General features: G+C 45.5%; 1 protein-coding gene across 2 annotated transcripts in view; it reads right to left on the bottom strand.

The window, feature by feature from the left end:
- Positions 1-401: 401 nt before the first annotated feature.
- SOCS2 (suppressor of cytokine signaling 2) overlaps positions 402-16,654 on the bottom strand; it is a 59,782-nt gene continuing 43,529 nt past the window's right edge. For both annotated transcript variants that reach the window (XM_068272763.1, XM_068272764.1), the window contains one exon: positions 402-1,171. In XM_068272763.1, the coding sequence (XP_068128864.1) occupies positions 714-1,171 (458 nt within the window). In that variant the 3' untranslated portion in view covers positions 402-713. The remainder of the gene's footprint in view (positions 1,172-16,654) is intronic.

Here is a 16,654-nt window from a genome sequence, read left to right as displayed (position 1 = left end):
TTTTTGCAATGTACTAATAAACTATTAAATGTACAGCGAATATTTCCTGTGCTCGCGAATATATTGAAGCAAACTTATGATTGACCATCAGAATGTGATCTACCACAACTATTGTATACTTTCAAACATACATCAGAACTCTTTTGTTGTTGACCTCAAAGAGTGACGCTTCTTGTGCCACCACAATTGGGTCTGCACTGATGGGAGAATACATACAGGTGGGCGATCTGACTTTCACTTGTGGCTTCTTTCACCACCTATGCTATCAAAGCACTGCTCAACCCTATTGAAGATGCAGGCATCAAATGGTTATTTCGTATGCAGGAAAACCTTAAGCTGATGACTATGAAGTTTACACATTTTAGGCATGAAAAAAGTCTATTAAAAAACAAGAACCTTAATTTTAGGGAAAAAAGTAACATTTTGCTTTAATCATACATAATGTGGGAATCGTTATAACTGGATACCTATATTGCATTTCGGTAAGGGAGAGTTGAAGAAAAAAGTAAAAATAGACACTGGATTCCACCATTTTCCAGATCCTCAAGGCCTGAAATGTTCCATCACCACTTTTTTTTTATAATGAAATAAAATGTGCAGTCCTTATATTCACCAGAGAGCATACAGTGGATTTAAACATATTTGGTTGAGTTTGGAAGTCGCTTGTGGAAATGTATTTTAACATGCTGTGAGAATGACAGCAAATCAAGAACCTATACATGGTACCGGTACTCTGTGATGTATTCCTTCAGTCTCATCGGCAATGGCAGTTCATCGATACTTTTTGTGCATTTGTTGACAGTCATTCTACAGAGGTGCTGCAGTGATGGGGTGGATGTGTAAAGTGGCTTAACAAGCCAAAGGTGTACCGTCCTGTTTGGAAGAGTCTCAGTTTCTATTTTCTTGTTCTTTGATAGCAGAACATAATACTCAATAAGGTGAACAACGCTTTCAAACTGTTTTAATCTGGAGCGTACACAAACAACAGAGTCCAACCTGAATTTCCCCTCTCGATACTCAATGCGAAGGTTTGTTGGTCCTGCAGAGGTCTTTACAGAGATGGTCAAAAGGTAGTCCATGTGTGAACTGTCTCTAACCAGGAAAGTACCTTCTGCAGTATCCTGCAGTTTTTCTTTGGCCTCATTGACAGTCATGTGCCCCCAGTACCAACCTGCCAATCAAAGAACAAAAGACTTAGTTTACTGAAAAGAATTAAGTGATACATTATTTAACAGTCTAACACAAAATTGCAGTCTAGCAAAGCAAATTAACACCATGTGTCCCAATTCCTTCATGGCTTGTAGTTATACAGCAAGTATTTATTCCAGACAAATGCTATCTGTGTATACATTACATAGTCCAGCAAATGCTGGAAGGGGACATTAGATGTATAGAGGATATCCTTTTCAGGTAAAGGTGAGGAAAAATAATCTGCTGCTCAGGCTCAGTGCAGCTCTCAAAGTCATTCAGATCCTTGAATGGTCTTATCTGCTGCAGTCCCAATCACCTCCATAGCAAGGTGATATAAGGTGTGGCAGTCTCAGGCACCAGACGGAATGTGAAAGCAACTCCACATTAACAATTCTAAACTTGAAAAAAAAAACAAACAAACAAAAAAAAAAAAAAACGGTGGCGGTGAACAGGACAGGTTTGGGGAATTTGGTTTAATTTGGATGACATTCAAAATGATATGCAATGTTTTTGCACTTGCCCGTATCGCAATGAAGTTCAAACTATTTTTGATAAAAAAACAAACAAAAAAACAAAACAAAAAAAAACACTGGGAAATCTATTTAGTTGAATCTTATGGACGCCTTAAAGGGGCTGTGGATCCTCACTAATATAAAACAACAACAAAAAAGAAGATCAATTTTATGGAAAAATTAAAAATTGTTTTTTTTTGTTTTGTTTTTTTCAGTTGTAGATCATTTCAAGACTTAGAACTCCTATTTGAAGAAACAGCAGCAACACAACACCCGTTTGGAATAAGAATGTTTGCACTCTTCAATCCATCAACAGCAATTTTGCTCTCTAAATACACCCCAGAACTTCTGACAGCAGAGCTGCTCTTCACCATGTCCCCAGATTGAAACGGACACACTGTGATGATTCCGCGTGCCCGCGATGGTCCGGGCACTTCCGGATTGCGTTCCACATCGCCCTCTCCAGCGGCGGTAGGTGTATGCATGCGTTCCAGGGGACGCATGGGTCACACGCGTACGTCCATGCATCAGACGTGTACGTCCATGCGTCAGACGCGTACGGACACGCGTACTAACTATGCGTCCAGGCGGCAAGGCAAGCTCTGTATTGATTTCACTGTACTATTTAGTGTTCTGACCGCAGTCTTAGCTGTGCACAGTGCTGTATCGATCTCCAGCAACCCCGTGGGTGCCAGCTAACCTCTGGGTGCTTAGTCAGTCCTGTATCTGATTATCTGTGTATGACCTGGCTTGAAATCGACCACTCTCTGGTCTGATCCCCTAAACCAGTACCTGATTATATGTGTATGACCTGGCTTGAAATTGACCACTCTCCTGTCTGATCCCCTAAACCAGTACCTGATTATATGTGTATGACCTGGCTTGAAATCGACCACTCTCCTGTCTGATCCCCTAAACCAGTACCTGCTTATCTGTGCATAGACTATCCATTCACGGGTGTCCGCCCGGGGCAGTGCCCCAGTCAGTTGGTGACGGCCCAGTCCCACGACCGTTACATTATAACCGGCCAAATTACATATCATACTTGGCATGGAGGATTTGCAGCGGCAGATTGATCAGTTGGCCGAAGCGGTCAAGGGGTTAGTCGAGATGGTCACCCCTTTGGCGCAAGCGCAGGTTGCCACCCAAGCCCAGGCGCAAGCCCAAGCGGCCGCCATGGCCGCAGTGCAAACACAAGCTGCTGCCGCCCCTCTTGATATGGCCATAGATATGGAGGGCAATGCGCCTCCTGCTCCAGCTCCTCCGCCTCCAGGCGAGCCGGTAGTCCCTGCGCCTGTGGAGCACCTTCCGGAGCCTAAGCTGCCCCTCCCAGAAAAGTTCTCTGGAGATCGGGGTTCCTTCAGTAATTTTATGAACTCCTGCCACATGTATTTCTATGTGAGGCCCAGAGCCTCGGGGTCTGAGACGCAGAGGGTGGCCCTGGTGATCTCACTCTTACAGGGAGACCCGCAGGCCTGGGCATTTAGTCTCCCTCAGGGACATCCTCCCCTGTCCTCTGTAGAGGAGTTTTTTCAGGCCATGAGTGTTCTCTACTCTGACCCAGACGTTACTACTACAGCCTCCCATAAACTCCGAGGTCTTAGGCAGGGGAAGAATTCTGCGGAGATTTATGCTTCACAGTTCAGGAGGTGGCCTGTGGTCTCCCGGTGGAACGATCCGGCTCTGTTAGACCAGTTCATACACGGGTTGACGGAGACAGTTAAGGATCATCTGGTCAATTATCCAACTCCAGTGACACTGGATGATGCCATCACCCTAGCCATCAAGGGTCGATCGGCGGCTACGCCAAAGGCGGCTAGAACGGAGTGGGGCCACCAGTGTGACTCCAAAAGGGGTGGAGACAGGGACTCCTCCTGGCAGTTCAGAAGAACCAATGCAGATTGGCTCGTCCAAGCTCTCCCCTGCAGAGAAATCATGGAGACGTGCCCAGGGCCTTTGCCTCTACTGTGGAGGAACGGGACATGTGACAAACTGCCCAGAGAAGAAGTCGGGAAACTCCAATGCCTAGGTGGATCTGAGGAAGTTCATCTAGGCGGGCAGGTAATTCCTCCTAAAGGGCCACGATTCTTACTACCTTTCTGCCTAGACTGGCAGGATAAGGGGATGACGGGACAAGCCTTTGTAGATAGAGGGGCTGCAGGGAATTTCTTAGATGTGGAGTTGGCCAGGAAGTTAAACATTCCCTCATTGCCTTTGAGTAAGCCTATGCAAGTCACCGCCATTGACGACTCCCCGTTGCAATTACTGACCCCAGTAGCGGTAACCCCTGAGCTACATCTTAAGATAGGGGTCCTGCATTCAGAGAAGATCACATTCTTCCTGTTGAGTATGCCTTCTACCCCACTGGTATTGGGGTTGCCCTGGCTAAGGCAGCACAATCCCATTCTGGATTGGCGGTCAGGGCAATTAGTGAGTTGGTCTGATTCATGTCACAAAAACTGTCTAGCGGTTCTGCCCGTCCTCAGCACCCAGCTGGAGGCACCGCAGGTACCCGAAGCCTATGGACAGTTTGCAGATGTGTTCTCCCCGCGGGCGGCAGATGAACTGCCCCCACATCGGCCGTATGACTGTCTGATCGATCTTTTGCCAGGAGCAATGCCTCCACGGGGCCATCTGTACAGCCTGACGGGACCTGAGAGGGTGGCAATGCAGGAATACATACAGGAGAATTTAGGAAAAGGGTTCCTTCGACCTTCCACCTCTCCTGCGGGGGCGGGGTTCTTCTTTGTGGAGAAGAAGGACGGGGGTCTCCGACCCTGTATAGATTACAGGGGCCTGAACAGAGTCACCGTAAAGAACAGCTATCCCTTACCCCTGATCGAGGACCTATTTGGGCAGATCTCGGGGGCTCGGGTGTTCACTAAATTAGACTTGCGGGGAGCCTATAACCTCATCAGAATTCGCCAGGGAGACGAATGGAAGACTGCCTTTAACACCCATGAGGGGCATTATGAGTATCTGGTGATGCCCTTCGGGCTTTGTAATGCCCCTGCAGTCTTCCAGGAGTTCGTAAATGATGTCTTCAGGGATTTTCTGGGGAGATTTGTCATAGTCTATCTGGATGACATTCTGATTTACTCCTCATCCCTCTCTGAGCATCGAAACCACGTCCGAGCCGTACTGCAGAAATTGAGAGAGCACCAATTGTACGCCAAGCTCGAGAAATGTGCCTTTGAGGTATCCCAAGTACCCTTCCTGGGGTACATCATCTCCAGTTCGGGTCTAACCATGGACCCAGCTAAGGTCTCAGCAGTCCTCAACTGGCCCCAACCGACCAACTTGAGGGCTCTACAAAGATTCCTGGGGTTCGCCAACTTTTACAGGAGATTTATCCAAGGATTTTCTCTCAAAGTGGCACCTCTAACAGACTTAACCAAGAAAGGGGCCGATCCTACTCGGTGGTCCGCACAGGCCCAACTTGCTTTCAAGGCATTGAAAGAGGCTTTCTGCACTGCACCAGTCCTAGTGCACCCAGATGTTACACGGGCCTTCATAGTGGAGGTCGACGCATCCAAGCTGGGTGTTGGTGCGGTTCTCTCTCAATATGCTGGCACTCCCGAGAAATTGCACCCCTGTGCTTTCCTCTCAAGGAAGTTCTCTTCCGCTGAGCGGAACTACGATATCGAAAACAGGGAGTTGTTGGGGGTTAAGTGGGCTCTCGAGGAGTGGAGGCAGTGGCTAGAGGGGGCAGCGTATCCGGTCACGGTGTACACAGATCACAAGAATCTGGAGTACATCGAGTCAGCGAAGAGATTGAGCCCAAGACAGGCCCGGTGGGCGTTATTCTTTTCCAGATTTAAGTTCACCATCACATACAAACCAGGTTCGAAGAACGTGAAGGCAGATGCCTTGTCGTGTTACTTTAGTCCAGGGAATTCTGAGGGCCAGGTCCCTGAGCCTATAATACCTGCTAACTGCATTTCAGCTGCAGCGACCGTTCCCCTCCTAGAGGAAGATTTCACGCGCCTTCTCTCTTCTTTTCAAGGTAATGCTCCTCCTGGGAACCCGGTCGACCGCATTTATGTGCCGCCTCAGTGGAGATACAAGGTACTGCAACAGTTCCATGACGACAAGGCCGCTGGTCATCCTGGACAAGCAAAGACCCAGGAACTTCTATCCCGTTGGGTTTGGTGGCCGTCCCTGTCTCGAGATGCGAAAGCATTCGTCAGTTCCTGCCCTATTTGTGCCCGAAGCAAAGTGTCCCGCACTGCACATTAGCGGTCATCTTCAGTCGCTCCCGATCCCTTTCAAGCCTCAAACGGATATACGGTCATCTGGGTAGTGGTTGACCGCTTTAGTAAGATGTCCCACTTTATTCCGTTGAATAAACTACCCTCTGCAAAAGAATTGGCTGATCTGTTCATTATTAACATCTTTCGCCTCCACGGGGCTCCCGAGAGAATTGTTTCAGATCGTGGTGTCCAGTTTGTCTCTCAGTTCTGGCGTTCGTTTTGTTCTCGCCTAGGCATCACACTATCATTCTCCTCGGGGTTCCACCCTGAGACGAATGGCCAGACTGAGAGGGTAAACCAAATCTTGGAATAGTACCTGAGGTGCTATGTGGCAGGGAATCAGGAGGAATGGGCGTCTTACTTGCCCTTCGCAGAATTCGCTGTTAACAACTCCGTGAGTTCCTCTACGGGCTTGTCACCATTTCAGGTGGTTACGGGCTCGAATCCTAAATTTTCTCCCCTGTCGGGCCCACCGTCTAATTCTCCTATGGTGGAGGACTGGGTGAAAAGGATGGTGGAGGTGTGGAACAAGGTCCGGGGAAACCTGGAAAAGGCCACTGGGAAACAGAAGTACTTTTCTGACAAGCTTAGGTCCACAGAACCGGAATTCCGTCCAGGGGATCTGGTGTGGGTGTCAACCAAGAACATCCCACTGAAGCAGCCAACACCGAAGTTGGGTCCGCGGTTCATTGGACCATTCCCTATAACAAAACAAATTAACAAAGTAGCCTACAGGGTCAAGCTACCGGGGTCCTTGAAGGTGGGAAATTCCTTTCATGTCTCCTTGCTTAAGTCAGCAAAGGATTTTCGAGCCTCCGCCACCCCCCCCCCCCCCCCCCGCCTCCGGTGGTAGTACAAGGAGAGACCGAGTTTGAAGTGGAGAAAATTTTGGACTCGAGGTGGGTTAGAAACTCATTGCAGTATTTGATCGAGTGGAAGGGATACGGGCCTGAAGATCGGCGGTGGGTCCCGGCACGGCAGGTGCATGCCCGGGAACTTGTTCAGGAATTTCATACCAAATTTCCCAATAAACCGAGGTTAGAGTGCCCGGAGGTCACTCCTCGGGGGGGGGGGGTAATGTGATGATTCCGCGTTCCCGCGATGGTCCGGGCACTTCCGGATTGCGTTCCACATCGCCCTCTCCAGCGGCGGTGGGTGTACGCATGCGTTCCAGGGGACGCATGGGTCACACGCGTACGTCCATGCGTCAGACGTGTACGTCCATGCGTCAGACGCGTACGGACACGCGTACTAACTATGCGTCCAGGCGGCAGGCGACCCGGAAGTGACGCGGCCGGAGGGTATATAGGCACTTCCGGTCCGCGGCCGCACGCCGGTTATAGCGTTTGCTTACTGTGAGTAGGCTCGCTGGCAAGCTCTGTATTGATTTCACTGTACTATTTAGTGTTCTGACCGCAGTCTTAGCTGTGCACAGTGCTGTATCGATCTCCAGCAACCCCGTGGGTGCCAGCTAACCTCTGGGTGCTTAGTCAGTCCTGTATCTGATTATCTGTGTATGACCTGGCTTGAAATCGACCACTCTCCTGTCTGATCCCCTAAACCAGTACCTGATTATATGTGTATGACCTGGCTTGAAATTGACCACTCTCCTGTCTGATCCCCTAAACCAGTACCTGATTATATGTGTATGACCTGGCTTGAAATCCACCACTCTCCTGTCTGATCCCCTAAACCAGTACCTGCTTATCTGTGCATAGACTATCCATTCACGGGTGTCCGCCCGGGGCAGTGCCCCAGTCAGTTGGTGACGGCCCAGTCCCACGACCGTTACACACACATTCCAAAACTTCAGCTCATCTCTTGTGCATAGCAGTACAGGGAGACTGCGTACTGACCTGGAAGCACTTTACATTGCAGCCATCTTGCCCAAAGGTTTAAAAAATTATATTTTATTGATTAAGTTATTTATTGGCAGCAGGGGAGGACTGGGACCTTTCGGCCTGGGGGGAAAACGCAAACTAGAGGCCCGTTTTCATGGCAGCCTCAGCCCAAATGACGTCACACATATGCCCCACATGCTATATGCCAGTAGTCACGTGGGGCGCCATTGAGAAAATACAGTAAAGACACTTGCAGGACAGCGGGACAGGTAAAGTATAACTGCACAGGCACCGGGGGTCACATAATACATTTGGAGGGATGACGCAACCACATCGGCCTGAGATTTCCATAATCTAAGATTTGACCAATTTCCAACTGAAATCAGTCAAATCGTCGATTGGGCATGCTTGTGGCAGCACCAATTTTCATTCAATTTGATAGTAATTATCAAAACAGTTGGTTGATCGCCAAGTCAACAGATGGCCACCTTAATTCCCCAAGGCCCCCCCACCCCTCCACACACACACACTTGCTCTGCATCGTACTGTGTACATTTACCAGCTTGCCCGCCCTCTAATTGCTCTGTACATAGTTACATAGTTATTGTTTTATTGTGGCAGTTTGCCCAGAGTACCGCGGTACCAGAGTTTCTTGTGGGAGGGGTTTCATCACAAAATCAGTCATACAGCGCCCCGATGGTCTGTTTGTGAAATGCAATAGATTTGTCATGTAAAAGGGGGTATCAGCTACTGATTGGGATACAGTTAAATTCTTGGTCGGAGTTTCTCTTTAGGTCTGAGGGGAAAGTGAAGAAAATAAATAAAAAAAACAACCCAGCATGCCCTGCGACTTCTTTTGTGCGGCAGATGTACCAAATAAGAGTTAGGGAAACTGGACAATGATGTTTTATGGAGAAGAAAAAGAAGTGATTTTTTTAACTTTTGGATTCCCGGGTCAGTATCCTTATTACTTGTTTACCAGATAAAAATAAAGAATTTTTGATTTTATCCCTGACTTTTTTAACAATTTGTCTGTTTCCATGAATCAGGAAGTAGAAACAGTGATTATTTTAGGATTTGTATCAAGCTGTAACAAAAATGTTTTTTTTAAAGGTTATTATGCTGTTGCATATCCATTAGAGCAGAGAAGAGTTCTGAGTTCAGGTCAGTTTTAAACAATATCTTGAGTTTTCAGTTACACATACTCTGTACAGAAGAATGTATGAAGTTTCCTGATGCAGGCTGGAAACTGGTTCCTCAATGGCTAAAAATCAATAAGGCCTTGAGGCAGCACAATTCTTGAATCCTTGCCATCAGGTTTCTCAGGTGATGTAATATGTTACTGTTGGTATACAGTATTTTTCTTTGACTAAATATAACATTGTGCAGTTGAATCCAGAGTTCAACATTTTTATTAACTGACTGCAGAATATTGTTCCAGTATTGCACTGAAGCATCTAGGTGTCCTAGACTGTTTTCAATAGCTTTTTGAAAGGACTAGTTTTCAACAACAGTGATTACCCACTGATTATTTTTGTGGTAGACTCATGAACATGTGTTGTAAAGTGCAAGAAGTTTCTGCAGTTTTTCATCTGACACCCATTAGAGTATATGACTATACCTTTTGCTCTGATCTTTACAGATGTTCATCTGCCACATACTGACAATCTGACGTTGCAGATTTGTATTTAGATCAAGAGGAAGAATGAACAGTGCAGGTGGTTTACTGAAATAGATGTTTAATGACACTGCCTGCACCGTGTACATTTCAAACATCCAACCATGGGCTGAGAAAATATTATGATGCAACCTGCACATAGAAACAAGTTAAAAGGAAATCTAAAGGCTTAAAAAAATCAAATCAGTTGGTAAATACACACGGCATACAAATGTCTTTAGCTGTGAGGCAGGAATTAAAGACAGACGATTGCAGCGTGCGGTTTTGAGGGACAATTCGCACCAGCAACAATTGTACACAAGTGACAACAAATTGAGTGATCTCACAATGGGAGCAGTCTACCACGGACTTGTAAAGTGGTCATCGTCATCTGCTTCCAAGCTGTCCGTCTTTAAGACATTCATACACAACAACTCTAAATTGTGAGACGGTTTGCACTACAAAAGTTGTGAGCGATTGGTTTGATCTCTCATGCTAGGGGCTTGGCAGCAGTCTGTCAAGCAGCTGCTTACTCACGGAGCAATTGTTGCATAAACCGTCCTGAGTCCTGTTTTGAGAGATATTTGTGTGCCATGAATATGGGCCTTTACTTACCTGGGGCTTCTTGCAACCCCCTGGAGTCATCCTGTGCCCGCTCCATCCTTTTGAGACCCTCCGGCCAGCAACGGCGACACCCTGTTAAGTTGGCCACATGCCTCCTCTGCACATCCACAGTACGTGAAAATAGCTACTGCACATGTGCATAGCACTCCAGGCAACTGTAGCGCGATCAGCGTGCTAGCTTCCGACTCACCATGACCGGCCAGCTTTGAGGGGATCACTGCTGCTAGCTGGAGGTTCTCTGAAGAATTGCCAGGGAGCTGCAAGACATCACAGGTAAATTAAAATTTTTTATTTTTTTGCCTTTAGTAACCCTTTAAACTCATCATTGAAATTTCAAAGCGCTTAACTACACATTTACTTTAGGAAATCGCCTTTAGGGTTGATCACGGAGAGGCAAATATTTCCGAGTTCATGCAGGATTATGTAAATTTGTATGCAAATTTAAGCAGCTTGAAAACGGATCAATTTAAACCTAGGTTGGACTTGATTCGTCCATTTTTAAGTTGCATACAAATTGATCATCCCCAGCTCTTGCACAGGACTGAAGAAATACAGATAAATGCATGGCCAGTCTTTGACCTGAACGCCAGCTTACAAGGGTGCTCAGTAAAGTGTTGTTGCTCGCCACCCCGCTCTGTCTCTCTGCCTGCCACCGCTCCATCTGTAATTAGAGCAGAACTACAAGAAAATGGCCACCGATGTCCACAAATGTGGACATTGGCGGCCATTTTCTTGTAGCCCTACTCTAACTACAGATAGAGCGGAGGCGGGGAGAAGCAGGGAGAGAAGAGTGATGTCGGCGCTGGAAGTCTGGAACATGGAGGTCAGTTGAGTAATTCTCCACCTGCTGCCGCTGACACTATCTGGAGGGGGGAGCGCAGAAGGGGAGGACTCGGGGCAACTATACTAAACTACCTATACTGGCGAAACTACTACCTATTCTGGGGGTAACTATATTAGCTACCTATACTGGGCTAACTATACTAGCAACCTATACTGGGGCAACTATACTATCTGTACTGGGGGCAACTAGATTAGCTACCTATACTGGGGCAACTATACTAGCTACCTATTCTGCAGCAAGTATACTACCTATTCTGGGGGCAGCTATACTAGCTACCTATACTGGGGTAAATATACTATGCTTGGCTACCTATACTTGAGGGCACCTACACATTGGCTTCCTATACAGGTGGCACCTATAGCTGGTTACCTATACAGAGATCACCTACACCTGACTTCCTATACTGGGGCACCTATAGCTAACTACCTATACGGAGGGCACCTACACAGATAAGGCCATTTGAAAGCACTAGAGGTTAACAAAATGTCTGCTTCTATGAATCAGGAAGTAGAAAGTGCAGATTTATTTTAGGATTTGCATCAGCTGTAACAAATTTTAAATTTTTGATTTACACACTACTTTGTCAGACTTTCCAACTGCCATTTGGGAAATGCTTTTGACAACAAAGAAAACCCTGAGAATCACTCATGAGGAGATGGACTAGCCCAAAACCTGTCGGTTCTGTCAGATTTGAACTGCTTACTTTTCTTGCGGGAATGGTCCTTAAAATAATTCTTTACATATTACATTTGTTTTATGTATTACTACTGCGGATCATAACAAGCCATGTCAAGTCCTTGGAGGAATGGAAATGCCAGGTTATCTCAAACTGCCTCTCGAGGAATCACTCAGAAAACAAAGTAGCAATTTTTAAAATCTGAACCTGGTATACGTGAATGGCTCAAGATTTAGAAAGAAGTGAGGTGAAGTGGTTTGTCAACTGTCAAATTTAGTATAGTGAATATATAATGCAGAATGTTTATGTAGATGAAATCAGTGATGTAGCTAAAAATCAGATGCAGATCATACAACTCTGGAGTCTGAAAATGAGGAAGAGAAAAGGCCCATACAGACGTGATTTTTCACAGCATTGTTTATGTTAATGATTGTTAATGATGTTGAACGACATGGCCACCCGTGGCAATCACTCATCGTAAACAATAGTCAGACTTCCATGCAAAAGTACCACGATCACGTTACACCCATTGTGTGCCAATTGTTCGAACAAGCTTTAGTTGGGTCGCCGGAAGTTCCCCAGTCCATCTTCTGCAGTCTTCACGTGGGTACCTAGCTTTAAAGAGCCTATTTATGATGTGAAAGAGGTGCAAAAGCTGGCTTACTTCTTAGCTTAAGATTATGTTAACTTCTCCTGTGTTAATCATGTGCAACAGTGGTGTAGCAATAGGGGTTGCAGAGGTAGCGACCGAATCAGGGCCCTTGGTCCAGAGGGGCCCCATCTAAATCAAAGTATAAGCTGTTTATTGGCCCTGTGGTGGGAATAATCACTTCTATAGATGCTTTGAATAATAGTAATCAAACTGTTCCTCATCTCCTTCTTGCACCTCTAATACAGTAGATGACCTTGGCAGGTTTTGTTGCTCCATATCAATTGTTACGTATAGAGTGCTTGGCGGGGGCCCCATGTAAAACTTGCACTGAGGCTCATAGCTCGCCACTGATGTGCAAGTAGGTGGAGACAAAGTGGATACAGTGATTCTTTTGTCTTGGTGATCTTTGTAAATGGTGACTGCATCCATAAAATTAGAAGAGGTTTGCTTCTCAGGAGGAAAGCTATAGCAAATATGGTCAAGATACTAAAGTGCAGAGCCATTGCTATTCCAACAATGATCAGCATAATAAAGGCTACAGTGTTTTCCCATAATAATGGTAGAACAATCTGCACCCATGCCTCACCTGGGGATCTGGGATGCATGGCTGCAGAAGGTCAAAAAAAAAAAAATAAAAAGCCAAGAAATATCCATCACAAAGGAAATGCCAACATTTCGTGGCCATGGGGACTCAATTCTCAAGGCTGTGGATGGACAAAGCAACTTACAGCTGGGAGAACTAGACTAACAAAAAAATGTTATGTACTGAAAAACTGGTGCTTTCAATTGCAGTTTAGGTAAAAATCAATTAGAATTCCCTGGATTGTAAGAAGATCTAGTCAGTATTCAAAATCCAATTGCTCACTGGAAAGTCACCAGTAAATTAAACTTCAAATTCTGACTGCATTGTGTGAAGAGAAAATTCAATGCAGAAGACCTTGATGCGTGGAAAAAACATAATTCAAAAAGGACAAGACAGAGGCAGAAGCTAAGATTACACAATCTGTGAATCCATAAACATTCCCATGCAAGACCTCAAAGAAACCATGTCTCAGAGGCAAGTCTGGCATCCAAAAATTCATGAGATCAGGGAGAGGGAGAGAGGGAGAGAGGGACTATAAATAATTTGCTTTATTTTTTAAAACATTTTACTTTCAACACAGTCCCATCAAAGATGTTCAAATGTGCCTTGTCTGGATCTGGAGAAGTTTGCATTGTAAATTGGGACTTGGGGCATAGTGTCTGATCTGCTCCATGACCAACACCAATCCATACCTCACTTGCAGTGTCTGATTTACAAAGACATCTGCACAAATTTATAAACATCTTCAGTGGAAATACCATGATCCACTTGCTCATGCATCTTGAGATTTTGGTGCATCTGGACGACTCCTCTTCACAATTTGGAAAAGAGCTACCTCGTGCCTTACATGAACTGGGCTTCCTCCAATCAATCAGCTCTGCTACTCACAGGAAAGGTCACACTCTGGACCTTATATTCCATACTGGGCTGTCAATAGCCAATGTGGAAATTAATCAGGTTGCCTGGTCAGACCATCACACTATCCACTTCTCCCTCTCAATACCAGCCGTCAAACACCAGGTCAAGAATCAAATAAAATATCGCCGCTTAAAAGGGCTAACACCTCAACATATCCGAGATAACCTTAGCTTTGATGAATTGACTGACTCCAGCTTGGACCCTGATACTCTGGTGTTTAAATACAACAAATGCGTGTCCTCCACCTTTGAGACCATTGCTCCTCTGCGCACCAAATATCTTACTCCACACCATCATGCACAGTGGTTTGATAACGCTATAAAAGAGCTGAAAAGACAAGGCCGAAAACTTGAGAGGCTGTGGCGCAAATCTCAGTCCCCAGAAGACAAACATGCCTTAATCTTCCACTTGAAGAGCTACCAAAAGGTAATCACGGGAAAAAAAATCATCCTTTCTATCACAAGAGATTGCAAATGCAGTTAACAAACCAGCCCAACTGTTCCGCACAGTGGAAAAACTATGCAAAACCCAGCATGTCAAAAACTTAATATCGAGTCTTCAAAGGACCTCTGTGACCAATTTGCCCATTTCTTCACAGACTAAGTCTCCGCTATAAGGTCTGCCGTCCAACTTACAGCATCTGAGCCTAATATAGCACCGAAGACCATTAGCAGAGACAACGTAACACCTTGGTCAAACTTCAAAGAAATTGATGAAGAAGTCACATCAAGCATCCTCCTTCACGTCCGCCTAACTACCTGTGACCTGGATCCTGACCCAACACAGTTCATGTTGAACTGCCCCGACCTGTTCGTACCGGTATTACTCAAAATTGTTAACTGTTCCTTACAATCAGGGATATTTCCTGCTTTACTGAAGGAAGCAATCATCAGGCCTCTCCTCAAAAAACCCTCACTGGACCCAGATGCAATGACCAGCTACAGACCTGTCTCTAACCTCCCCTTTCTGGGCAAGCTAATTGAAAAAGCTGTATACCTCCAGCTAGAAGCCAGAATCCTACAAAATAACAGTTATGACCCATTCCAGTCTGGCTTCAGGAAACACCACAGCACTGAAACTGCCCTCATCCAAATATGCAACCACCTGCTCATGGCAAGAGACAGAGGCGAGTGCTCGATCCTCATACTGCTAGACCTTTCTGCAGCCTTTGACACAGTTGACCATGACATCTTGATAAACAGGCTACAGGAATACTGCGGCATTGATGGCATAGTACTTCAGTGGTTCCAATCCTTCTTGAGTGGCAGAACCCACAAATTGTCTATGGGGCCCTTCCTGTCCACCCCTGTAACACTTAAGTATGGGGTGCCCCAGGGCTCAATCCTCTCTCCCCTGCTTTTCACGATTTACATGCTACCGTTGGGAAAACTAATCCAAAAACATGGCCTGACATACCACTGCTATGCAGACGACACCCAACTATATCTTTCCTTCAAGCCTGGTGTGACAGACCCAACTCTAACTATAAACGCCTGCTTACGTGAACTACAGCAATGGATGAATGACAACTGGCTGAAACTAAATGCAGACAAAACTGAAGTCCTTCTGATTGGAGGGCAGAGCATGATAACAAAACAACTTAACTTGCAGTCTTCACCACTGGGAATAGGAGGCACGGATCTACGCAGCTCTGATCATGTGCGTAGCCTGGGAGTTCTAATTGATGGGGATTTAAACTTCAGAACTCAAATCTCTGCTGTGGTGAAATCATCCTATTTTCACCTGAAGAACATTGCAAAAATCAAGCACCTCATACCCCCAGAAGATCTGCCAACCGTAGTCCACGCCTTCATCACATCCCGACTGGACTACTGCAATGCTCTCTACACTGGCCTTCCAAAAAAGGTCTTGTACCGCCTACAGCTGATACAGAATACTGCTGCCAGACTGCTAACCAACCAACCCCGTCACTGCCACATAACGCCAGTCCTGCATTCCCTTCACTGGCTACCTATAGAATGGAGGGTCCTATTCAAGATCGGCCTACTGACATTTAAATCCCTGAATAATCTAGGCCCTGGATACATGAAAGATATGTTACAGCTGCGTAGCAATCCCCGCATTCTCAGATCCACAGATTCTAATAATCTAGTCATACCCAGAGTCCACTTGGAAACTTTTGGTCCCAGAGCCTTCTGTCATGCTGCCCCTACGTTTTGGAACTCCTTACCTCAACAGATCAGGACAGCCCCATCCCTGGACGTGTTTAAATCCAGACTGAAAACCCACCTGTTCAGTCTGGCATTTGCAGAAATATAACTTTTGTTGTGTGAATACTTCATCCTACTAATTACTGAATCTGAGAGAGCCTAAGCGCTATGGGAGAAAAGCGCTATAGAAATGTTATTGTATTGTATTATTATTGTATCTTCACTCAGGCCCATAGTGTGAAATTCTATTTAGTGAGAAGTACAAACCCAATGACTATGTATACTTTGCGCCAACAGCATTTCAATTAATTCAGCATATAGGAGGTTCATTTCTACATTTGTCATTGTCTATCACTGGATAAAGATTCCCAATTGGAAATGGATGACTGTACTATAATGCGCAAAAAGTTAGATCAAGTTATCATACTGGATAAACATTGCACAAATTTCCATTGGGTTAACAAACTCTTTCCTCACAATTAGTGGTAAAGTGTACCTGCATTAACATGCAACATTATCAGATAAACATGGGTACATATAGTACAAAGCCTATTTAGCTAGCTTGCAATTTTCTTGAGTTCATTTTCTATTTCTTTTTAATTGCAGTGATGTATGTCATGTAAATGAGGCAGCCAAACTGAAATCCAATGCAGGGCAGCTTTCCTAAAAAGTAAATAGAAGCCCAAACACTTGTTATCAGGATTGTATACTCAGCCAGATGAGTATTGAAAA

Source organism: Hyperolius riggenbachi, chromosome 3 (genome assembly GCF_040937935.1).
Source record: "Hyperolius riggenbachi isolate aHypRig1 chromosome 3, aHypRig1.pri, whole genome shotgun sequence".
Lineage (NCBI taxonomy): Eukaryota > Metazoa > Chordata > Amphibia > Anura > Hyperoliidae > Hyperolius > Hyperolius riggenbachi.
This window is presented reverse-complemented; position numbering and strand designations above follow the sequence as displayed.